This window comes from Lepisosteus platostomus, chromosome 14 (assembly GCF_059453375.1).
Source record: "Lepisosteus platostomus isolate fLepPlt1 chromosome 14, fLepPlt1.hap1, whole genome shotgun sequence".
In the NCBI taxonomy this organism is placed as follows: domain Eukaryota; kingdom Metazoa; phylum Chordata; class Actinopteri; order Semionotiformes; family Lepisosteidae; genus Lepisosteus; species Lepisosteus platostomus.
Window position 1 is genome coordinate 4,286,451 of NC_142624.1, and position 23,924 is coordinate 4,310,374.

The 23,924-nt window shown below is 39.0% G+C and overlaps 1 protein-coding gene across 3 annotated transcripts; it reads right to left on the bottom strand.

The window, feature by feature from the left end:
* Positions 1-2,818: 2,818 nt before the first annotated feature.
* Positions 2,819-23,570, bottom strand: ttll4 (tubulin tyrosine ligase-like family, member 4). 3 transcript variants are annotated; one of them, XM_088606625.1, is made up of 19 exons: positions 23,427-23,570; positions 20,260-21,801; positions 18,923-19,014; positions 18,355-18,418; positions 17,061-17,185; positions 15,892-16,002; positions 15,534-15,610; positions 15,059-15,253; positions 14,607-14,689; positions 13,899-14,027; positions 11,971-12,093; positions 10,785-10,883; positions 10,028-10,162; positions 8,435-8,569; positions 7,753-7,855; positions 6,685-6,895; positions 4,913-4,983; positions 4,472-4,551; positions 2,819-3,540 (listed from the first exon to the last, which is right to left on the bottom strand). In XM_088606625.1, exons 2-19 carry the CDS (start codon positions 21,714-21,716, stop codon positions 3,384-3,386), a joined length of 3,447 nt encoding a protein of 1,148 aa, XP_088462751.1. In that variant the 5' UTR covers positions 21,717-21,801; positions 23,427-23,570; the 3' UTR covers positions 2,819-3,383. The 3 variants fall into 3 exon arrangements, with proteins under 3 accessions (XP_088462751.1, XP_088462753.1, XP_088462754.1); XM_088606627.1 differs by lacking the exon at positions 23,427-23,570 and adding an exon at positions 23,274-23,405; XM_088606628.1 differs by lacking the exon at positions 23,427-23,570 and adding an exon at positions 23,028-23,182.
* Positions 23,571-23,924: the final 354 nt, after the last annotated feature.

The following is a 23,924-nucleotide window of genomic DNA, read 5'->3' on the forward strand; positions in this document are numbered from 1 at the left end:
AGATGTCCGCTGGTATTTGACCTTATGATCTATAACACAGTATGTCCAATCACTTGCCTTAATTCTCCTCTAAACATGACACCTATAACATAATATGAGTTATAATAAAGCTTATTTTCTGCACAATCCTAAAAACATTTATTCAATACAGAAAACTCTCAAGTAAATCAGAGGCATAACAAAACAGCCTTTGAAAAATAACAGGCAGGTTAGTTTCATTTTTTCTCTTTTCAATGCATTACAAAAGTCAAATCATTAACAGCACTGCTTAGGTCTGGTCAGCCAGCTTCACAGTGCTATTTCAGGGCTTGACCTGTGGGAAACAGGTCGGTCAAGTTAATGTCAAAATATTCTTTTTCAAACATGGGCAGAGATAATGTGAAAAAAGCATGCCCTGCTTTCAAGCAGCACACAAATAGAAACACCTTACTTATCCCGTGTTACACAAACCTTTGAGTAGAAAAGATTAGTGCAATAGGCAAACTAACCTGCTGTATTGTAGGTAATACATGAATCAACAGGAAACTTGCAAGATATTATATGCTGATCAGGTGTTTAAAAAGCACACAGGGTGAAATTTAAAAATCTTATGATTATACTACAATGTTCATCTCAAGAACTGCAAAGTAAAATGCCTTGTGTGAGGCTAAATATAACTGACTCCAGACACTGAACTTCTGACCACTTTGCTGAGGTTGTTTGGAGAATTCTATGCACATTGATAGATGAGTTTTAGAACAAGATCTCTTCATGTACTTTGAAGTTTTTGGTTGTAAAGATAACATTTATCGCCACGTTAGTTTGAGAGCTCACCAGTCATTTAAAGATGAAAATTCCAGTTAGAAGCATATTGCCTCTTATCTGGCTCGTAATGAAGAAATACTAAGCTATTTCAATAGGATTTAAAGATATATACTTAGAAATTATATAAAATACAGCATTTCAAAAGATTTTGAAAGGGTTTTCACCTTTGCTTAAGGCAAGAGCTAATCTTTTTGAGGAATCAAGCCTTGGAGGAATATTCCAAGCTACTGTGTCCCTTTGCACAAAGACTCAAATGTGTGAAGAAAACAACCCGTTTCTAATCACTGCCTGAAAGCAAAAGAATACTAAGCACTATGGATCAGGTGACCTACAGCTTTATCCATTAAGTACATCTTCATAGGCTGTAAAATACAACCTAATTATTTTACCATTTAGGTCCCGGGTGAACTAGTCATTCCTGATGGCTGCTTAAGAAATCAAACTCACGTGAGAACATCTGCTCCACCACTGATGGGGTTTTTATTTGCTCAGTTCAAGTACTCCAGATCGGTGTCATCACAGGAAAATGGTAGAATATAAGCGATGGAACTGCAATTTCTGAACCTCTGTTTGGATTAATACACCAATATACAGTAGAAAACAATAGAGGAATAAACTTTTTTTATTGTACCTGAAGTGTTCTCTCACACCTCTTTGAAGTCCGTTCTAGGACAGCTCCAGAAGACTGAAGTCAAACAACAGTCCTGGATTCTCCAACAATAAGGTCAATGTTGATGAACCACAGTGGATGGGCTAGAAGCCTCTACATTATGACACAGTGGCAGAAGGAGTATAATGAATGGCACACAGAGTCTATGTTAAGAGATTTTGTTGGTTGCAACCAGATTAAAATTATTGCACATCGCAGAAGCAAAATGAAACTAAAAAAAAAAAAATGGATGTAATTCATGACTAGGCAAACACCTAGCCAGGTGATTTTTAATGTATGTAAAACCCCTGTGCTTGTTTACATGTAGTCAAAACTATAAAATCAAGTACTAAAATGTTATATATGTTACATCATTTCTATCTTCTAGATAGCATGGGAAAGCAATAAAAAGGCTAAATGTCAAAATGTTCAGGTATCTTGTCAGATGTGTAAAAAAACAATGCATGTTAAAATCATAAAATGAGTTTGACCTCAAAGGCCAAAAGATTCAAAATCCTCAAAGGCATTGACAGTCTTCTCAAGAATCAACAGTGAAAGACACAAGAGAACAGGACAAAAGTGGAAACGCATGGAGTCAAATCTAAAACTGAAAACAGTAGAAACTTCTTGACAAAGTGATGTGAAAGAATGACACTTTACCCAGCATTGTGGTGAAAATTGATCCTCGGCTATCCATCAAAAAAATCCTTGAGTTCCTTGGATCAATAAGCTACCAACTACAAAACAGGTCAGTTGGGCTGAACGGCCTCCTGTTGTTTGTAACTGTTCTCATGAAAGCTGAGTTTCCACACTAAACTTACCAACCTCAGCTTTAAAAACAATTGTATGACTATACCACGATCTTACCATTTGCCTGTAGTTTAATTCGTAGAAGGCCCAACCTGTTTCCAGATTGCAGCTTGCAGGAGTGTAATTTCTGTTTTTGCTGATAATATATATACCACCAGAATATTTCAATTAAATTAATTCTATTAAAATGTAGCCTCATTTTAATATACTCTTTTAATACTTAATGCCTAGTTTTGTCTCCTTGGGTAGTATCGTCATCGATTTTTGTTACTTTCAACATTAAAAAAGGTATTCGGTAATACATATGCAAAAGTGATGAGATCTTCAGTTTTTTTTCATGGAGTGCATGTTAACTCTAAATGTGCTCTCAGTTGATCCCAAGCCAAAGAGTAGACGTTTTTTTCTGAACTACATAAATGCTCACTATGGGGAGAGGAAAGACAAATACATCCCAACTAATTCTAGTTAGTTGTAACTTGAGGCTTCATTTCCACATATTCAGTTTGGTAAACCAAATTAATCCTAAGTGAGAGTGGCAAAATGAAACAAAAGCGATGCCATAGAACAGAATCTTTTAATTTGTTTTAATAACTCAGAGTTGACAACTGGATTCCTTTGTGGGAACCCCATGAAAAACAAGACTTTTCTATAGCATTTGTTCTTTTTTTTAATTGAAGGATCAAACCCTCTTCCACCCAAAATACTTATATGGTCGGGATTTCTGAAACGACCAGTCAAACATTTCCGTCAAGTCAATTTAAGTGTCAAATCACCTCGAAGTGTGAGCAAAAATATTTTTTTTTTTATGAACAGAGCCCAAAGTGAGGTGGCAAAAAATGAAAGCGAACATCCCTCAGAATTGGAGATCGGATGCAAAGTTTCCATATTCAAAGAATCTCTGTAATTCACACTGCTACTTCAAACAGACTTTTCAAACAAAGTCTTCCAACAGTTTGGCCAGTTATTTCCCTGCAACATTCTTAATACCAGATCCTGCTTTTCCGACCTGAAACAAAACCGACAGACAACCTCCTCTTTTCAAGCCAGTGAAGACCCTGAGGTTTGTGTGCCTGCAAGAAGTCAACGCAGACAGTGAGGAGAGTGGATCTCCAGCGATGTGTCATACGCAGTCCCTGCTGAGTGCCCTCTCACAGGCCTGTGAATCCGCCATCTCCAGGTTCTCAATCAGAGGCAGACTCTGGCTGGCTGGCACGGACAACAAACCCTTCACCATCTCCTCAGGTTCATGCGCTTTTCTGCCGTGGTTCACGGTAAGACTGTATAAACAAAACACAGTATAAAACAAATCAACACGGCAGTTGCATATTAAACAAGCACGGACAAAATGGCAAACTGTGCCAGCGCACAGCTTGATAAATCAAACTGTCCCTGACCAAAAGATAGAAAGGTCTTTAATAATACCAACACCCCTCACCATTGCTGGGTATCTGTCCACATCTCTGGATCAGTTAATCTACTGATCAGTTAAATATTTATTGTACTATCCTCTGCTGCTTATTTTCACCATTTAAAATAGAATTTAAATTTGCATTTGAAAAAGGTGGACCTCCGAGTCAAATAAATATTTTCCTAATTAACTCACTGATAACTCTCTTGATGAGGAATGGAAAGGGGATAAAGAACCAATTTTGCATGAGGTGGACAAACATACAATTCATGCAAACCTGAACCTGCAAAAACAATGGATTTTGGAAGAAAACGTGGCACCACTTGGTGCAAAATTACCAGTAAATTTCAATTTCTATAATACATTACATTTTGACACTCAAAATATCTCAGTGTGCATCTTTGCAATCCACATATTAAAATGTCAAATTGCATTCAAGTGATCTGTTATTTCAATAATCATAATGACATAACTCTGCATTAGTTAGATGTAGTAATCAGAGTAACTGATCAGCTGTTTGTATCACCTTTTTTTACATTTATTCTTGCATTGCTTTAACTACCACATTTTATTCTATTAATATATTTATATCCGGTATTTTTTAATTCATGTGTGTACCTTCCTTATTTTTCTGATTCCTAGAACCACAGAAATACTCTGAATTCCCTGATCCAAAGACTTTAAGTAAATATTTAAACATTTAAGTAAATATGTTCTTGAAGTAAATATACTTTGAGAAAATCAAAGCGCTACAGTTGCTTTTACACATCGATACATTGCAGAGTTAAGATTGTTCTTACCTGACTCTGACCGACTCCTGTTTAGGTGTCATAGGACCATGAGATTCAAGCTTCTGGAAAGCACTGGATTTTGAGGACCACTGACAAAGGACAATGGACATCTGTGATGTTAATAATATTCCTTATACTTAACGAAGCATTTTTCTTTAGCAGTTTACTAGGTTGCCTTAGAGCACATATAACTTCAGAGTCTGCTCTTTTCTTGCAGGTTGGTCACAGCAAGTCCTAAGGCTTGCAGCGTCAAGGTGAATTAACTGCGATTACAAATGGGTAAAATGCTCAGACTTTAACCAAGTATCTTTAAAAAAAAACAGATTGGTGAGCTGATATAAATCACAATAAAGCCATTATTTAGCGTGGGGAAACGATGCTATGATCAGACAAGATTTTGCCATGAGGCAGAAACATTCAGTTTTTATGAAAAAGCACTTTTGTACTCACAAGGTGTGCCGGATCAGAACTGTTTCCCAAATGAACCCCTTTTTGACAAAAACTCTTCAACACACTGATACCTAAAATACAAAATTAAGAAACTAAAAAAAGGCAAGATCTACTGTTGTGGAGTGGATCTGAGAGTTCTAAACAAAACTACTATACCAAATCTAGTCAAGTATTTGGAAATGTCAACATTATGTTAGTATTAACAGACTGAAGATGTTTTCTAAACCATTCAAGCAAGCCTTTCTTATGTAATAAGGGGAAGGAGATGTCTCTTATTTCTAAGTATTTTTTAAAGGCTGACAGACTAAAGCAGATGCTTACAAAAAGGGCTGCTATAAAATAATTTTAAATTGGTTACTTGATTGAGTACTAAAGCCCCAGTTCAACAACTTCTCTTGCTGAAGGCGTAGGTCAGATGCGTGTTTCAAGTTTAATTGCAGAATATGCAAAGTTCTTTTTCTGTCACAGAAGGGTTTCATTTTCATATCTAAAAAAGACTCAGTTTGTCATTTTTGCTTTTGCTGAAACCTGGAAGACACTTAGCATGGAACTTTTTTCAGTGGGAGTTTGTAATCACCCCGTCTCTGTGTTGAACAGACCCATCTGTATTTTGAACACAGCTCTCCCTGCATCAGTGTAGCTCACATGTCAGACCGATGTCAAATGTCACAGTACCAAACTAGCCTTAGGGGTGGGGAATCTGGCCTCCACTAATTTTGAAACATAAGCAACTAGCTTACAAATGCAAACTAGAGGAGGTTATTTGGCCTATTTACCTTGTTTAATAACCATCTTCTGACTGAACCAAGGATCATATGCAGCTCTTTCTTGAAAGAAACTGGAGTATCACCCTCACAAAGGGCTAAGAGGTTTATTCCAAAATTGCACAACCCTTTGTGAAAAGAAGTGCCTTCTGCTCTCTTTCCATCAGCATTTCCCTAAGTGACTGGTTCATGTTTCACTGTTGATTCTGAAGAACTTGACTGGGATAAATTTGTCAAAGCTTTTCAGGATTCTGAAAACTTGATTGCCCCAGTCAAAGACTAAAAAGATCAAATGTTTTCAGCCTTTCAGATAAGGAAGTCTGGGAACCCATCTGGTTGCTTTCCTATGGACCAATTCCAGAACGGCAATATTATTTTGTAACATGTTGTAAATTATGCACAATATTCAAATTGAGTTCTTACTAGTGGCATTTTGCAGTCTTAACATTACCCTTCATTTAAATTATACATTTATTGAGGATCTACATTAGAAGACATGCAGAGTATGTCAACATCTGCGACAGACGTTGTCTTGAGAATTCTTCCACATGGTCAAATGACCCCACATGGCCCTCATGAAAATGAACTTGGATCGCATTGTTCACAAAGCTGAAACCTGGGATCTCTATGTCACACCATGAAGAAAATTTAATGAATTAAATCTGCTGCTTTTCAAGCACTGTCAGACATGCAAATTTATTTACCGACTTGTAATTTGTTTCAAACAATACTATATTTATGCAAAACATTATTTTAGCTGCAGCTCACTGAGAAAACATCTCTGATCAGATTAACTTCTCCTCTAGCCTACAGGCTTCAAGTATAATATCACTGAGGTCTGTGGTCCAGAGATCAGCGTCAGAGCACCGTCGCTTCAGTGACACTGCGGTTAGCTGTTGCATTCTTAACAGTAACTGCTCTCGTCATCTATGCAGAAAATAAAACCTCTGCAGAAGACAAGCGGTAAAGACCTGGACAATCTTGCGCCAAGTGCAGCAGGAGCCCTACCTTTCTGCCTGTTGAGACAGTACTTCTGCTCCCACTGGTCAAGGAGAATGTTGAGGTATCGTGGCTGCTCAAAAAAGCGAAGGTAGCGCGAGGAGCTGGGGGTGGGAAACACGCGCTCAAACTCCCCCCTCCTGCAAAACTCGTCTTCCGTTTCCGCCAGCACCCGAACATCATCAGGAGTCAACACGTCCAGGATCGAAGACAAGAACTCCTAGCCATCCAGAAAAAGAAGAGGCTCAGGTAATTAGCAAATCCTTAGCATTTCCCCCCCCAGTAATGACATGTTCATGTTAGTTGGTGACAAAGCCTGCTAAAATTGTCATAATTCCATTAAGAATTTATGTTTTATCCAAATTGCAAAAATGTATTAAGCAAGCACCTTGGAAAAAAAGTAGGTTTCATCTATATTTTTTCCAAGGCAGGTTATCCCAGTAGCGCGATATTCAAATGTTATCTGCAAGTGTAAAACAAGACTGAAGTGGCCTGTGAAAGGTTTTACTTTAGCAATATAAATGGGCGATTTTAATGCCATCGATGTACCCCAACATCTTAATACACAGAACAGACAATGCATCACCCCAGAAAAAGAATCAGCTCATGGAATGGCAAAGTTGTATTTTATTGAGGTATGAGAGGTACAACAAAATGAATTAATCAGCAATGGATGCTCATATTCTTTTCTTCTCTCTTCAGCATGGAATAAACCTTTACTTGTTCCTTTGCAGCCTACGCATGCTGACACAGCTACCTACTTGAACTACAACATTATGTCTATAATGCTGACATATTTGTTATGCAAAGCCTCATGTATTATAAACAAATTTGGACTTAAGCAATTATACCAATCTGTAAAGTGCTAAGGCAGACTCAGGAAGATTCTTGGTTGAAACGCCAAATTGGGCTACCATTTTCTACAAGGAACAATGAAACCTTTTCTCTCTCCAAAGACACAAAGTGTCAAATGTAACGGAAACCAAAACTGAAGCAAGTCTAAAATAGAAGCAACCTGACAAAACTCTTTAATGTTCAATGCAAATAGCTTTAAAAACGTATAGCTGGAATTGTTACCTGCTCTGCAAACCTTTGGCTCAGAAAGTAAGCCCTTTTCACCTTCTCATCAGAAGACAGCTCAGTAACATATTTAGTCTTCTCTTTCGCGTTTGCAGACAAGCTGAAAACAAAACAAGTTTCTTTAACCCAATATAGACTGTTGAAATAATAGACATGGTTGGGTTTTAATTTTAAAAAGCATTTTTTCCAAAAGGTTTTCATGGCTTTCGATAAAATAAAAAGGTTTGAAATAGTTATTTAAAATAAATCAAGTTTCTTTGGATTTCCAAGGTCTTAAATCCACATATCAAAATAAACACATTTATAAACTTTACATTAGACCATTTGGGGCATCATAATACAGTATGGAACAATTGACTACTACTAAAAAATAAGACCCTGAGTGCACATGCATTTTTACACTATGAAAGAAGCACCCATGACTGTGCTAGCTCCAAGCCAACCTGGCCAATTTTCAAAGTTACTCTAGGTAAATTTCTTATTTCTGTATGCTTACTGCAAATGTTTATATTGGTTTTAGCTTTATTTTTGCATGTCTTAACACTGGGCCTTTTGACAGCTGGACACCTATTTTTTTCCTGTAAGAGCTGTGCCAATACAGTATGCCCACAGCCGATATGTCCCTCTCTAGGCAGCTAAGCAGAATGCATTAAAATTGACACCAGTTTACAGCACGGACCTGCTTGAAGAGCTGGATGCATTTCCAACAGATATCACATCCTCTTTCTGAGGTAGAACAAACCCTGCCAAGTTCAGGACATCCCGAATCATCTGTCCCTTGATGGCAACATCCAGTGGAGAATTTGAGTGGAGGCTGAAATACAAACGAAACGTTAAAAGCCCATAGCTTTTTCTCCAAGGCCACAGTGCATCAAGTGTCATAGGTCTCCAACTCACTGGGAAAGGATTAAATGGTGAGAGTTATTGAAAAATCATATTCATTATCTTATCAACAGCTCCAAATGAGAACAAGAACACCCTGTATCCCTCAAGGAACAGAACTGGGGAACATCTGCTCTGGGTTTATAAGCAACTTTAAAGAGTCGGTTAGCAGAGATTTTCCTGGACAGCATTAACTCCTCTTAATTAAGCAATTGACTAATCCAATTAACTAATTTAGAAATAATCTGGAATTAAATCCAGAAGACACTAGCTCTCCAGGACTAGAGCTGCAGGCCTCAGATTTAACTGAAATATAAGAAGTTCTGTGTATTTTTACAATATACAATTGAGCAAGATCTCCTGCAACACAGGTTTATCATTTTATACCTGTTGCAGTCAAAATTATTGAAATTATTCAGATAACAGTAGAAAACCTAAATATGAGTAATATCTAAAAAACAAAAAAATCTGGACAAAAGTAATGGGGATATTTTGTTAAGTCTTCCTATGTAATTTCATCCAAAAATAAAAATGTATCATATCTCTTAGGAAATAGCCTGATGTGATAGATATTGTTGTCATCAAAATAAACGGACCTCAGGAGATTTCTTACATGTCTAGGGATGAAAACTTTACAAACCGTATTTCTTCTAACACTCTTCATTGAAAAAAAAAATATATATATAATATTAGAGGTCTCTAGCCAACATTATTTGCAGTTGCTCCCAATTAATAATTAGAAAACAGGTACAGATGGACCTAGACAGCACTAGGTGGGAGAATATCAGGCTGCTGCTGGTGTAGCAGTAGGTGGCTCTCTTCTTCTGGAGGAAATCCCAAACCAGTGTCCTAGCAAGGTGGCGAGCTGTTGCATTTGGTGCCTTCTTTTCTTAAATTAAAGGTACTGTCCACCACGAATGTCAAGGCAGATTTTGGAGGTGCCAAGTGCCGTTTTGATTCCTACCCAGCCCTGACCCCTAATTCTCCCTTGCAATAAGATTCTGATCTGAATGGGACTCTTTAGGGGTGGCACAGTGGCTAAGGATCTGTGCCTGTGGCTGGAAGGTTGCCGGTTCAAATCCCGTGGCCAGCGGAGGAGTCCAACTCCGTTGGGCCCCTGAGCAAGGCCCTTAACCCCAGCTGCTCCAGGGGCTTTGTATAAATGGCCCTCTGACCCCAAGCTTCTCTCTCTGACACAGCCTGTGTGTCTCATGGAGAGAAAGCTGGGGTATGAGAAAAGACAAATTCCTAATGCAAGAAATTGCATATGGCCAATAAAGTGATCTTAAACTAAAGATTGTCTCTGCCTTACGAAGAACACTGTAGAACCACTACATCAGTAATCATGTTCCACACTCAATTCCAGTGAAGATGGAAGGTGCAAAGTTACCTTGGCGAGATGTTGACCTCCAAGACCCAAGGCTTTAAGTTTTCATCCAGCATGATGTCAAAACCAAACAGCTCGTGGCAGCTGTAGGGGCAGCGCACATGCATCTTAACCAGGCTGTTCACGTATGGGTCAGATCTGCAAGGGAAACACACACAACCCGTATGAATGAGACAGGAAATCTTGGTTCTGTAGATAAAACTGGAGACGTCTTTCCCGCGTATCAGCTATGGAAGTTTCCTCCTGCGATAGCAAACACTGCAAAGACGATTGTTTTGCAATGATCAAAACAGGATGAGGTACAGTGCCTTGCTTTTGCATTCACTCCTTTCTCATCCAAAATGTTCAATCTTATTGAGCTACAAATGAGGTATTTCCCCCCCCCAAAGCTAATATTTAAATCATGCTCAAACTCAATGATTTTCTGGGTGAAAAATTAGATTTGGGTAAAAACTTAAAGAACATCACAAAAACTAAACTGTTTATTGCAGAAGTACCCCTCCCCCATTTGCTAAGGAAATCCTAATTAGTTCATGTACACAAAGTTATTTTACCAAATCACACAATTAGCGGAATGCTGTCAGTGTGCAACAATTGCGGAACCTTACAGAGAAAGGTATATATACATTTTGAAATTATGTGAATCACAGTCTGGTAGTGAATTTCAAGGAACGATTTGACCACAAAGACCAAGGAGGTTTCAAAACAGCTCGGGGATAAAGTTACAGAAAGATTAGGAGAAGTGTATAAAAACACTTACGCAATGATGGTTTTGATCACAATGTCCTTGATCTTCTCCCAAATCAAAGAAGTGTTCACTCCTTTTGAATTCAGATACTGCCACAGTGCCTTCAAAGCCCTTCATAGTTAATGACAGCAAATAGAACAAATTAATACCTTGACATTTTTACTTTAAAACAGCAATTTTGATGCTATGTTTACCAACAGAGAATTGTAATTGAAAGCATCCTATGCTGTATCCTATCGATACAGTTTAAATATTAATAACCTACAATTCACTTTCAATAAATTCTTTTATTTCTAGAGTTTAGCAAAAATATGTCTCTAAAATAGAATTTAGGAGCCAAGACATACAAAAGCACACATTTCACAATCTAGAATCAAGCTGTTGGTGCTCAGGAGATGTCAGTAGATCAGGTTGCATTAATACTGTAAAACATTTTAGGGGTAGAAATCATGCAGGTAAATATTAGGTATAGATGAGTGAAAACTGTGAAAATGTCAAAAGCCAGAATTACCACAGATCTTTAATCTTATCCAGCCATCCCTACATAACTGAAAACAGACAATTCACCAAAGTACTGATTTGAGTAGCACAACAGCTTTGTGGGGTAAAGACCATTATGATTACAACACAGTGTACTGGCAGGCTCAACAGCCATGAAGTTACTCTAAAACTTTGGAACGAGCCTATAGCAGTTATGAGTAGTTTGATGGTTTTTACATAGAAGGCAATGGCTACTAAACTTAAATATGGTGATATGAGGTACAGTTTTTAAAAGTATACAAGCTGTTTTAGCTCCCCTGTATACCTGCTGTACTTTGTGAATCCAAAACTTTAATATACAAAAAAGAACAGAAATACAGAAATAAAAACCAGAGGATTAAAAGTCAGCAGAATTCCTCAGTTTAAACATGGGGTACTGTCTGCAGTACATGTGCTGAATACAAACTACAAAAACCTATATGTGATCAGGGCTTTATTTGCACATTTAAAAAGTTATCTGCAGTTTTTTTGTTCCAGTACTCTCTGGGCATTTACCTGAAAAAAAATAAATAAATAAACTGGCAAAATATGGGGCCCTAGAATTTGAGGAGAAAAATCCTACTGACAGTTTACACTTGGTTAAAATGGTTAACTGGGCAGCTAGACAGTCGGATAAGTAAAATGAATGTGTGGATTAAGAGATGAAGCACAAGCTCACCATTTGTGACCCTGACAGGCTTTGTCATCACTGTTGGGCTGATAAGCTGAATTGTTTTTGTTCACACTGTAGTTTGTTATGTGGATAAACTTGTTGCTCAGGCTTTTCATAGATGAAGAATACCTAAGGGGAAAGAAAAAAAATATCAATTTATCATTATTGTTGCAACATAACTAGACTACAATACACGAAGGGGACAGTTTTGTACTTATAAAAACCTTATTTCACCTTTCTTCTCCATGGGAATGGAACAATGTACCAGACATTAGGAAACTGACATCTAGTTCAACTCAAGAGGTAAATAAAATACTGCTACTTATTCAAAACTAAAAACATGTCCACTTCAGAAACCAATCAAGGTTTAGCACATATGTGACAAACCATCTTTCAATCCACTCTACTCTCCATCTTCAATATTACCTACCAATTTAGAACTACCAGCATCTTTTCACAAATTATGTTTTATGACCAAACACTAAAGTTTAGAACTTATGCCTATTTGCTTGGGATGCAGCAGAAATGTGCTTGTCACGAGATGGTTTAATGGCACGTGAGAGGCTGACTAAGACGGTCAGGTCTCATGGCTTTTCGATGGCATTCTGCCTATTGACAAAATTCCACTGTATTTCTAGGTCAGGAAAATCCTTTTACAATTCTGATGACCTTTCATGACCATGTGAACCCTGCTGAACAGAAATAGGGGCTTTGCGGCATATTCACGATGTGCACTGCTGACAATGCACACTTCTGAAAACGGTATTAACTAGTAACTCCAGAACAGCCTTCTAGCACCAATTCATCAATTTACAAGGGACTTCCAACTACTTTCAATTTTGTGGTTAGAAAATAAAATGTATTACCCCTAGTTCTAAGCAAAGCTGCAGAATAATATTCCTTAGGTAAAAGTGCACACATACAGGAGGAATACAATTAAAAACAGGTAACGGCTATCATTATATATGGAGGTAATGTACAATCAATAGATGAATTGTGTAACCCTACCGTACCACAGGTCAACATGGGATGCAATGTCAGAGTACCTCCAGCCACAAAGACACTAAGACCCAAGAGATCTATCATTACTGCTCCACTGCTCCCCATCGTGACTACATTTCCCAGATCCCATTCTTTTCTCTTTTTACTCCTGACCTTATGGTCTATCCCAGGTTCCTTCACCACCCCCTCGCGCTCCCATCTTATAATCCTTCTACTTTCTCTTTAGAACTACCAAAACAACTTCTAATAATGCTGATGTCTTGCTTGCTTGCTCTGGATATCATTGCTCTCAAAAGCTAGCACTCCCCTTTACAATTCTCCCTCGCTGGCAGCCCACTGCTCTGCTTGTGTCCTAAACCACGCTTGCCATCTTTGTGGGCAGGATGGCACCACTGGCTTGTTGCTCTCTCCCCCTTAGTTGTTCTCTGGTCGGTCCTCTCTATTGCCACTTTGAGTTTCATGTCAATTCCCTTATCGGCAGGCTCCTGTCACTTCTTCCTGAGCACCTTCCACAGAATCCGGCTTAACACACCCACTATTCTTCATTAACTTCAACTCCAGGGCCTCACACTCTCCTGCCTGGGTTTACTGTAGCTGTCCTGGCTCCCTCCCTATACACGATGCTCTCGTCTTTAACTCTTCTACACTTTCAAATGCTACTCCATTGCAGCAGTGGCTTCCTAATTATTCAAAATGTTATTCAAAAACCGATTCAAACCATTTGTTTTGGCACAGCACACATCATACATTTTCCAAACAATACCTGTTTTCTTTTAATTTTAATTGACTTTATTATACATGGTGGTAATCCTGTCTGGTTTCCTCTGTGCTTACATGCAATGCAAATTGAAAAACTTAATTACAAAAATTGTATGAACTCATGATAAACATAAAACGTAATGAAAAAAACGGGCAGCGTGCTCATAACGTACTTGCAGCTTGCAAACCGGACCAACCCATCTGTAAACATGTAGATTCGAAGTGGATCGTAAGACGTGACGTGCACATAAATCCGCAGGTCAAACTTGTTTCCACTGATGAGGTAGGGCTTGTGAAGATACCTACAACAAAAACATTGAGCATCGCTGATGTGTGTCCGTGATTATCGGGTCTGTAAATCCATCAAAAGTAACTATTAGTCATGTCTTACAAGTGACCTCTTTCAGAACAGCAAGTTAGCTTTTCAGAAACTAATTTTAAGCAAATGCATTAAATTAACTTTGGGGGAAGAAAAAGTACTTTGACAAATTTGCCCAAACAATATCAGTTAGAAATTGTAATACAAACCTTGGAAAGGTTATGTTTGGGATATGTACAAAACATGTATGCAATGAAACAAGTAATAGGTTTATTCCATGCTGAAAAGAGAAGAAAGAAAACACAATCTTTTCAGCATGGAATAGACCTATTACTTGTTTCTTTGCAGCCTCCGCATGCTGACGCAGCCACCCACCTGAACATGTATAGAATTATATAACTAAACATTGTTTAAAGTCAAATCATCACTAAAAATCAGCGGTTGTCAAATTATAAATCGGACCACATTTCTATAGTAAGTAGAATAACAGATCGCCCTATAAAATCGGAAGGAATGAAACAAGGCTCTCTGTTCCGTGGTTCCATACTCCTGCTTTACTCACTTCTGTACCAGAAGAGGCCGCTTCCTTGGCAGCTGACTCCATTTGTGAATTACCTGAATCCCAATCCCTCTTGCTGAAGCAGGCTGAAAAAAGTTTAACAAAGAAATAGAACCAATTGTTAACAGAATGCGTTTCTAAAGCACCCAAATTAAGAACTTAGACAGTGCTAAGTTCAGAACTAATGTCTTTATGCCTCTCAATACTATATTATATACTGCAAAAACCACTCTACTGTTTCTTGTGCAATGCTATCTATCTTCACTTCTACTTGAAAGCTTTTTACACACTATTGTGTATTTTGCGCCAGATGCACATACTGTAAAAATAACATGTAAGCAATCATTGCTAAAAATTGCGATTGACAAATTTTGAAGTGGGATGATGAGAAACTGAAAACTGAACAGTTTCCACTGCGGTGGAGGAAATGGAATGCCTTTCAAGCCACAGTTTACCGGTTTTATGATCCATTTCTGCTTGCTCCCACTTTCTTCCCAGGCCTTCTTCAGCTGCCTGATATCTTGTGGAAGCACAAAGGACTGTGGGAAGAAATTGAATTCTCTTTTCCCAAAGCGGGCCTGCATTTTGGATAGGTTTCGCCACAGACGGTCTTTCCGTCCAATTTGGAAGGAACCTGGGAAGTGATTCAGCTGGAACAGCAAAAAAAAAAGAAGTTAAAGACTAAATATTGTGAATGTTAAATCTACAATTCCAGCTAGTAAACTATAAATGGGCCGAGTACGGTGGTTCGTTAAGAATTTAGTAATGAAAGGGAATGAATGGCTGTTTATTACCTGCTAATTATCTAAATGTTTATATATGACATCACACATTTTGGGACTCATACGCATCACACATACGTGGACAAACATGCTTTTTTTAGCAGGTGAACCATTCGAAACAAATAGACAAAGTGAATACTTTCAATACCTTCTGATATTCCCTGATAGCCTTGAATCCAGGAGATTTCATGTGGTGACCCCAGCAACCTAGCCAGTCATAGCTTTCTAGAATTACAAAAAATGTCAAGTGTCCCCATCACCATTAATCAAAACATATCAGGAATTTAAACCCCAAATCACAGATGTCCAAAACCTTATCCTGGTGGGAAAACCTGGAGTTATAGCTCTTTTTAACCTGTGGCAAGATGGGTTAAAAGGAATAACAAATATAGGCAATTAAGTCAGAGTTTAAATTAAGTAGCTAAGAGCTCAGGATTAAAGAAAAAAAAACCCAGCTAGTAAGAACTAGACGTCACTACTTTGCCATAATTCTGGGACCTACTCACTTTTGCTGGCTTTAAAATGAGATCTTGCTATTGTGTGCTTCACCACGTTGGGGGTCACAGTACTCATCTTCCATTTCAACAGTTTCTTCTGTTCTGAAGACAAGAGCTCCACTGCAATCGTACAACAAAAATAAAGAAATAAAAATAAGTTACAGAAGACCTGTATTTTCTGCATAACTACACAAGCTTCTATTATCCAGACACTCCAACTATTAATATCAGAATCAATACCAAAATTAAATCAATACATTATATTCATGAAATTAACTACTACGACTGGTACACAATTCAAGAAGGTCATTCTATCAAATGAAAATAAAGAAACACTAAAGCTGAAGATATTCAGCTGTATGAATTACTGTAGAGACAGCCAAGATTCAACTTTGATAAAAGATGACTGTAGGGTTTTCAGGTCTATGGTGCCGTTTTAGCATAATATAAACATGAGGGTGTGTAAAAGAGATCTTGTAAAAAGATAATATCTTCCCTAATCATCCATGTACACTCTTAATACTATTTTAACTATTGAGACAGAAATTGTAAGGCAGTGTTGGAAACAAATGTTAGAAAGGTGTTTCTTTGCTGCAGTTTCAAATATATAAATATATATAAAAAAAAATATGTAATCTTTTTAACATGAGAGGACCACAAAGAACACCTACAGTAAAGGAAAAAAAACATCTTTACAGTGGCTTACACTGCATTTTGTCACTTTTTTAGCATATTTTTACAACCCTGACAAAGGGAGATTGTTTTAGATCCATGAATTTTCAACATTCATCACCCTTGCATTTTGCAAGCTCACAGCTCTTTATCGACTGCCCACACAAAAGATTGCTAGTTGGTGAACTTTTCAGTAAGTCTTCCAGGCATAAGCAGCAATCTTAAGAAAACAAATTATGCCTGTAAAAAGAAAAAAAAACAGTGGAAACCAGGGTTCCCCTCCTTTAAAATGCAACAATTCACAGATCAAATGACTGTTATTAACGGGCAGCTCATATAATTAAACCAATCCTGAAAGGTCAACCCTACCTCCAACAAAAAGACCTGCCAATCAAACGACACAAAGGGCAGCACACTGCCACATCATGAACTAAACAATCATGAAAAGCCAGTAACAATGTCCAAGAGCTAAAGCCAACATCCAAGATGCACTGCCCTCCACTGACCTTTCTCATCGGGAGTGCTGAAGTATAAGGTGGGAAGCACATTTGGGAATAAGCTTGGCACCAGTGCAGGCTTCAAAACCTTGTTTTCCTCCGACTCTCTCACCACTGGCTCCTCAATACAGCTCCTGCAGAAACCAAAGAGTACAAGAGGACTGTCTGATTGTTCACGTATTATATTACTGTTAAAATGTGCCAGATTATCCTTATATATCCTCCTTTTACAACTCACCTAAATAGCTATATAAAAGTTAACCAGTCAAAGCACTCTATAAAGAATTATCTTAGACATTTCTGTTTAAACTTTTCAGGTCCCAAAAAAACATTTTTATGCGGATGATTAAAATATATCTTAGCCTTGAACAAAAATCAGCAGTTAAAAGAACTTCAAAGAAAACGTTTTTGGGTACCTTTCACTTGCCCAGAACATTCAGACAATAAAACCAAATCATAAAGATAATACTAGTGAGAGATTTGTATGACTGTATTCATTTGGGTTTTGCTGATCTAATATTACGTAAAGTGGTGTTAATAGCTTAAAATGACTAAAAAGTGTATTCAACAAAACCTGATTCACCCAGTTTATTGTAATTTAATGAGGTATAAAAGTACACTCAGGCAAATGTGCAATTATTAAATGTGGGAAGTGTCAAGTCTTTAAACAGCAATTGCACATCCCAGCAGATATTTTTACCACACCTGAAATAATATATATTTATAGTGAATATTTAGTAGCTGTTTCAGCTATTTCTAATTAACATCAGGTTGTTTCTAGATTACAGGCCTACTCCAGAATTGTGAAGTCTTTTATGTGCCTGTATTTAAATTGTTTCTGGTCTGTCAACTGCCAAACAAATTCATTATTTGGTGCTGACTGTGTAGGACCTTTTCTATTTTTGAAATCTAAAATGCTAAGCTTCACAAACGTGGAAAATGTAAAACTCTGAAAAATTAATTTTGTTTTTTTATTTGGGGAAATTAAATTTGTTTAAAAGATAATTCAGAATAATATGTTGTTTACATAATATCAACTCTAAAACATTTCATGAGAATTAATACAGAAAGCTAGTTCATAATGTCAGTACAAACAGCCTAAAGACAAACGTGGCATGTGACCTTTTATAAAGAATAACAAAATCATCAATTTAGTACTTTTGCAGGTCTTTGCTCCAGCTAATTGTTACCACAGTGAATTTCAGCACTTCAGTTAAATAATCAATTCAGTACTTAACCTACGTGAAAGGCACCCTCAACTACTGTAGCTGAATTGTCTTCAAGTGTAAAAAGACTTGCTTACCTTGATATGACAACCATAGAAGACGCAGAGGATGCATCATTTATGGAACAGCAATCCGATCCATCTGTGGTCAAGGGAAAAAAAAAGGCAACCTAAAATTAAACTTCAAAAAATTTTGTTGCTGAGGTAATGGGATGAAACAAAGTAACTCGATAAACAAAGATAAAGAAGAATAAAATAAGATATGCCATACAAATACACCTCAAATGGAAAATATCTAAGAAATTTATACCAAAAAGACCAAGAGGGTTGTGAGACTCCACTTGATAGAATGTAGCTTCATTAGTGGTTTTTGAGAACAAGGTCACAGGATGACTGAAATTCTACTAGATATATATGAGAGGGTCCTGTGAATGTTTTTCAAGTTCATTTCAAAGCCGGGTTTTGTGGTACTGAACCTTTTAGTAGCTTTTACAGTGTCTAAATCTTAATGGTATAAAACGCCAATCCTCTTTATCACGATCTCTCTAATAACACTACAACCAAATAAATGTAAACATTTTGAACCTCCAACTTTTTTTACTCCTCAATTCAATCTCAACACTGGCTACAAGGAAAGAATACCAACCATCATCTTCTACATTGCTGTCGTTCTCTAGCTCCTCTGGCAGCTCCTCCTCATCAGCATCCATATCTGGCATCATGGCTTCATGGTCAGGACTTAAAAACGGTGAGAGAAATTTTAGCAGAACTAAAGGGGACCGCCTATAAACAAAAAGCTAAACCCCCTTTCCATCTTAAAGGACTTGCTGAAAGCCACTGGAAAAAGCCATTGAAAAACAGACATCCCAAAAAGCATCTGGTTTGTACTCTGCAGTAATGACCAAGACTCGATCTTTCTTTTCCGCAAAGATCACAGCAATTCACGAAGACGTCACCATAACATCACAGCCAAACAATGACAGTAAAACACAAGGTATGCACAATCAGAGCACCTTAAGTGAAAAGGTGGAATGTAATTGGTAGCCTTGAACAGAGAGAATGCAAAGAGCAAAATCTGGTAGGTGGCACAGAATGGAGAACAGCAAAGATCAGAAGGTTGTAGCGCAGGTTAAGAAGCTAAGAGTCAAGTGCACAAGTGTGATGTGAATAAGCAGGTTTGAGTTTAAAATGATACCTAAGTAACTAGAAAGCTGATTTAGCTTAAATCTCTTCAAAACACAAGGGGGTATTCTGAAAAACAGTAGCACGGTATCCAGACTGCAGTGTTATTGGGACAACACTTTCTGATCACAAAATTAAAATCAGTCTGTTCCTAATAACAGGGCAAAAGTACAATGAGACAAAGCAGCCCCAGGCAAGGATTAAAGGTACAGTAAGTGCTAATGATTCACTTGGATATTAAAACATTTGGCATTAAAACAAGAAAAATATTTAGGACAATATCATTTCTGACAGACCTATTCATATACAGAAATGTCAGATATTAGGGCCTTAATTTAATTTTAAAAATTAAAGGGGTTTTAATTTTTGCTTTCCTAAATCCAACAGAGAAAAGATATTACATACTCAGTAGTGTGAAAACACTTTGGGAGCTACTTACTTGCAACATGCAAATAAATTGCTTGCATATAAACATAACAAATGATCTCAAATGAAATATTAATTGAGAAGACAAATTATAAGGACACCCAAAACAGTTAAGAAGTTGTTAGTCAAATCTCAAAGCAAAGAGCCAAGAACTTGTTTGGTGATGTTTTATCTCTGACTTTTAATCCATATTTCAGTGTTGTGCGGTGAGATTGTAAAAATTGGTCCGTTGTGTCAAACAGTTTTATTCTGACACGAGCTACAGTGCAGTTCTTATCTTCCATAAAGAAAATAAATACCCAACTTAGTTTTATTTATTTGATCAGTTTCATAAGAATACTTATAGCTAATGAAAACATACTTAATGCTACTTACTCCAAGTCTGTCATCACTATGCAGGGCTGATCCTCCTCTTTCACAAGAGGCTTGGCTTCTTTGCTCAAATGAAAGGCAGATATTTGTGTGGCAACAGAGTAGACAGACGGTTGATGAGAAAACACTGGTTCCACACACTCTCCCTGAGGTAGAATGGTACTGGCATTGACCTGGATGGCTTCTAAAGAGGGACTGTTGGAAACCGATGGTGCATTTCCACTCTCAGTGTTTTGCGTGCATAGTGTGGTCACCTGCGCTGGACTTGCTTCCATCTCGCCATTCGTAAGGCAAAACCTTGAGGCTTTCGTTGGTGACGTAAGGCGGGGCTGACCCAGGAGTGGCTGCATTGAAGATCTAGCTTCCTGCTTCTCGGTACCATCGTGGAACCTGCTCCTAACCAATTTAGGCTCGGCAGGACACCCGTCCAACCCTGGCTGCTTGACGAGACCGTTCCGAATCTCATTCCTCCGCTGCGAGCTGATTTTGGGCAACCTCTGTTCCGCTTCCACGGGCGTGATCTGAAAGCTAACATCACTGGCCTTCTCCATGTCGCCGGTAACTTGGCCGACACAACCCTCTGAACTGCTAACGGTCCTCTCGGAGACGACGGTGGGAGCACAGGATTCCACACTTTGTGCCTGGTAGATCTCCTCAAGAATGACATCATTAACACTTTCTGGGTTACACTTTTGTCGGTCTGCAAGGAAGGGTGTACTGCAACTGAGGGAAGGCACAGGTTTGTTCAATCTTGCGGGCCGTGGATCCATCTTCATATCACCCTTATCCCCATAATAATAGGAAGCAGCCAAGTCGAAGGTGGAAGAAGGTATTCCTGTATTGCTAGACTCCCGTTGGGGGCAAGAAGGCACTTTTGTGCTGGTTGGCTTCATAAAAGTGTTTATTCTAGGCTTGCTAGTCCATGTGGAGGGCTGATTGGTGGGCATGGCACTCTCAATAACCAGTGGCTGCTTTCTGGAAGCAGCCTTGGGGGGAGAAGGGCACGTCGGGTAAACGGCGGGCTGAGGAGAAGAAAAGGCCCGCTTCCCCAGGATCCCAGACCTGAACCTGAGAGACTCCAGGCGCCAGTAAGGCCTGTAGCTGTAGACGGTCTGTTCGAAGCGGCAAGGGCTGCTGAAAGGGACGAGGGGGACTGCGGAATGCTGCGAGACCTTCGGGATGAAGGCAGATCCCGCCGTGCCAGTCGCAGGCACGCCGAGGTAGGCACGGTGCGGAGGGATCCCTGAGAAGAAGCAGAGCCGGTCCCGTAGCACTCTCACATTACTTTGGGACCCACAGCCACTGGCGAGGGGAAGCCGAGACTCGACGGGTTTCGGATGCCTTCTCTCCAGGGGACTGGAGGCGTAGTAACTGGGGGGCTTGACCACAGCAGACCCAACTCTGACAGAACCACCAGGCTGCGAGGCCAGTTTCACTTCCTCAGCTCCACTGGAGGCCATGTGTAGCCATCCTACACCACACCAGCAAAAGCCTTGGGGTCACATCAAGCACGGAGGAGGACAGGCATCTCGGTCGTGTCTTAAGCTAAGGCAAAGAATGAAAAGCACAACACTGTCAGAAAAACTGGAAACTGCAGTCATCCTGCTTGTTATTCAGAGCAAGGCACCACACTATGGCCTCAATAGTTATCGTGTCTATACATCATAATTAAAAACCACTTACATCTTAATGTCATTTTCTGTTAATTCAACTTCCAGATCCACAGACTCACTTACCATGGCGAAATACATGCCTTCGGCAAGAAACAATGGAAATGCATTAATGACTAAAAAGTTCACAAAGTGTTAGTCAATTGACTGCACCTCGAATCAAAAGCTTCTTGTAAAGTATTCTTCTTCCAGAAATATGGCCAGCTGAGCCAATAAAAAACAACTTACACGAAGGTGTAAGCAGAAAACTCAAAGGCCCTTTGGAACTGGAGCCCATTGAACACAATGTGAAGCCCCTGGTACTATTCAGAGCACCACAATGTCTAACGACTCAAAACACACTGCTGCACCCCTTAATCGGCACATATACAATCCTGGCCCGTGGAAAGCTGAAGAGACCATAAACCTCATTTTTAAACCCTAATGAGCACTTCATAAGTTAATGACATAAGACTGTGTGTGGCTGCAACTGTAAGAAGCATATCTAGAAGGAAATCAAGTTAACCTATAAATCATAAGCGATTAGAAATGATAAAGCAGTGGGAAATAAACTTGTGCAGCTGTTTGTGCAGCTTGTGCCCTCTGACGGCAAAAAGTCCACTTTTCAATTTCCCCGACAATAAAAAGTAAAAACAAGCATTATTTAAACTGTAATATGCACGATAACGGCGAAATCCCCTGTGCTTCTCAACAGCTCCTTCATTTATAGTCATTGGTATATTCACGCCACAAACTTGGACATTTCTTTCATAGAAACTATACTGAAAACCCACTCCATGGGGGCGCATTAACACAGCAGATTACAGGCTTGCATTTCACAATAAACTCGGAATTGCAACATAACACAAGCCTTCGGAACCAGCAGTCTGTAAAACTGTAAAATTCTTTACCCGAATCTGCGACCACAACACGGCACATCCGAAACTTTTCCAAAACTTGAAAATCTAACAGCAGAAAAACGCCTTCGGGGGGCAACAACTTTGTTTCGATTTCTTAATCGCCTGCACACAATTCGTTATCTGGCGAGCAGTTTCATAAAAACACAAAGGTTTCGTGTAAGAGATAAACCTATTACGATTGTGATTTTACGGAAATACCCACATGGAGAAACACAGTTTTAAAAAAAATGCCGCGTCTTAACGTTGCGCGAGTGCAATGTGGCTGGATCCTCCATTCAGCTGCATTAGCACCCTTTCAAACCGTCTGCCACCTGAACACGTTTCAGATTGTTTAAAGGTCGGAAAATCGGGCGGAATTTCTCACGGCAGCCCGACACGAAAATAGGAAGCTGGGCCGTGCTTTTTTTTTTTTGTAATCTGAAATGTATGCGGCGAGCCAGCCGGTTACCACGCTGTTTCTCGGGCCTGCGAATATGGAAGACCATGCCCTGCCGCCTGACGCTTTGGAAGCTGCTCGGCCATTCCACCTTTTCAACGGGTAACGGATAAGCGGTTAAAGCCGTCTCCAACGTCGGCTGTGAGATGCGGTTTTCAGCCTCACCTGGCCCCAGGTAAGTAAGCGCCTCCAAGCTGAGGTCCCACAAAGGACTCCGCGATCCTGCGCCCGCCGCTTCCTAGCAACCGCGCAGCTCCTCCTTACACAGCCCGGCAGCCGCTTCCGCTGACGTCACTGACCGGCCTTTGAAAGACCCGCCTCGAACTTGAGTTTTAGACCATTTCTTTTTTACTCTCTTAGAGTTTTGTGACCGTCGGTCTACCAGTAAACAGTTTAATCGATTTCTTTTCTCCAGCGTACTAAATTGGATAACAGTTTAATGATATGGGCACCACTGAACATTCTTGAAAGAAGAAATGAAGAAAATGCAAAGCAATGTAACTAAGTTCTTCACTAGTTATGACGTTTTTAGTTATTGACTGTTCCGCTCTTCTTGTCAGTTGTCCAGTTGAAATTAAGTTTATGAAATATTATTTATAAACTGAAACAGTAGTCAATGTTCCAGGAAGTTCGGTTATATATGCTAATGCGTCTTAAGACCTT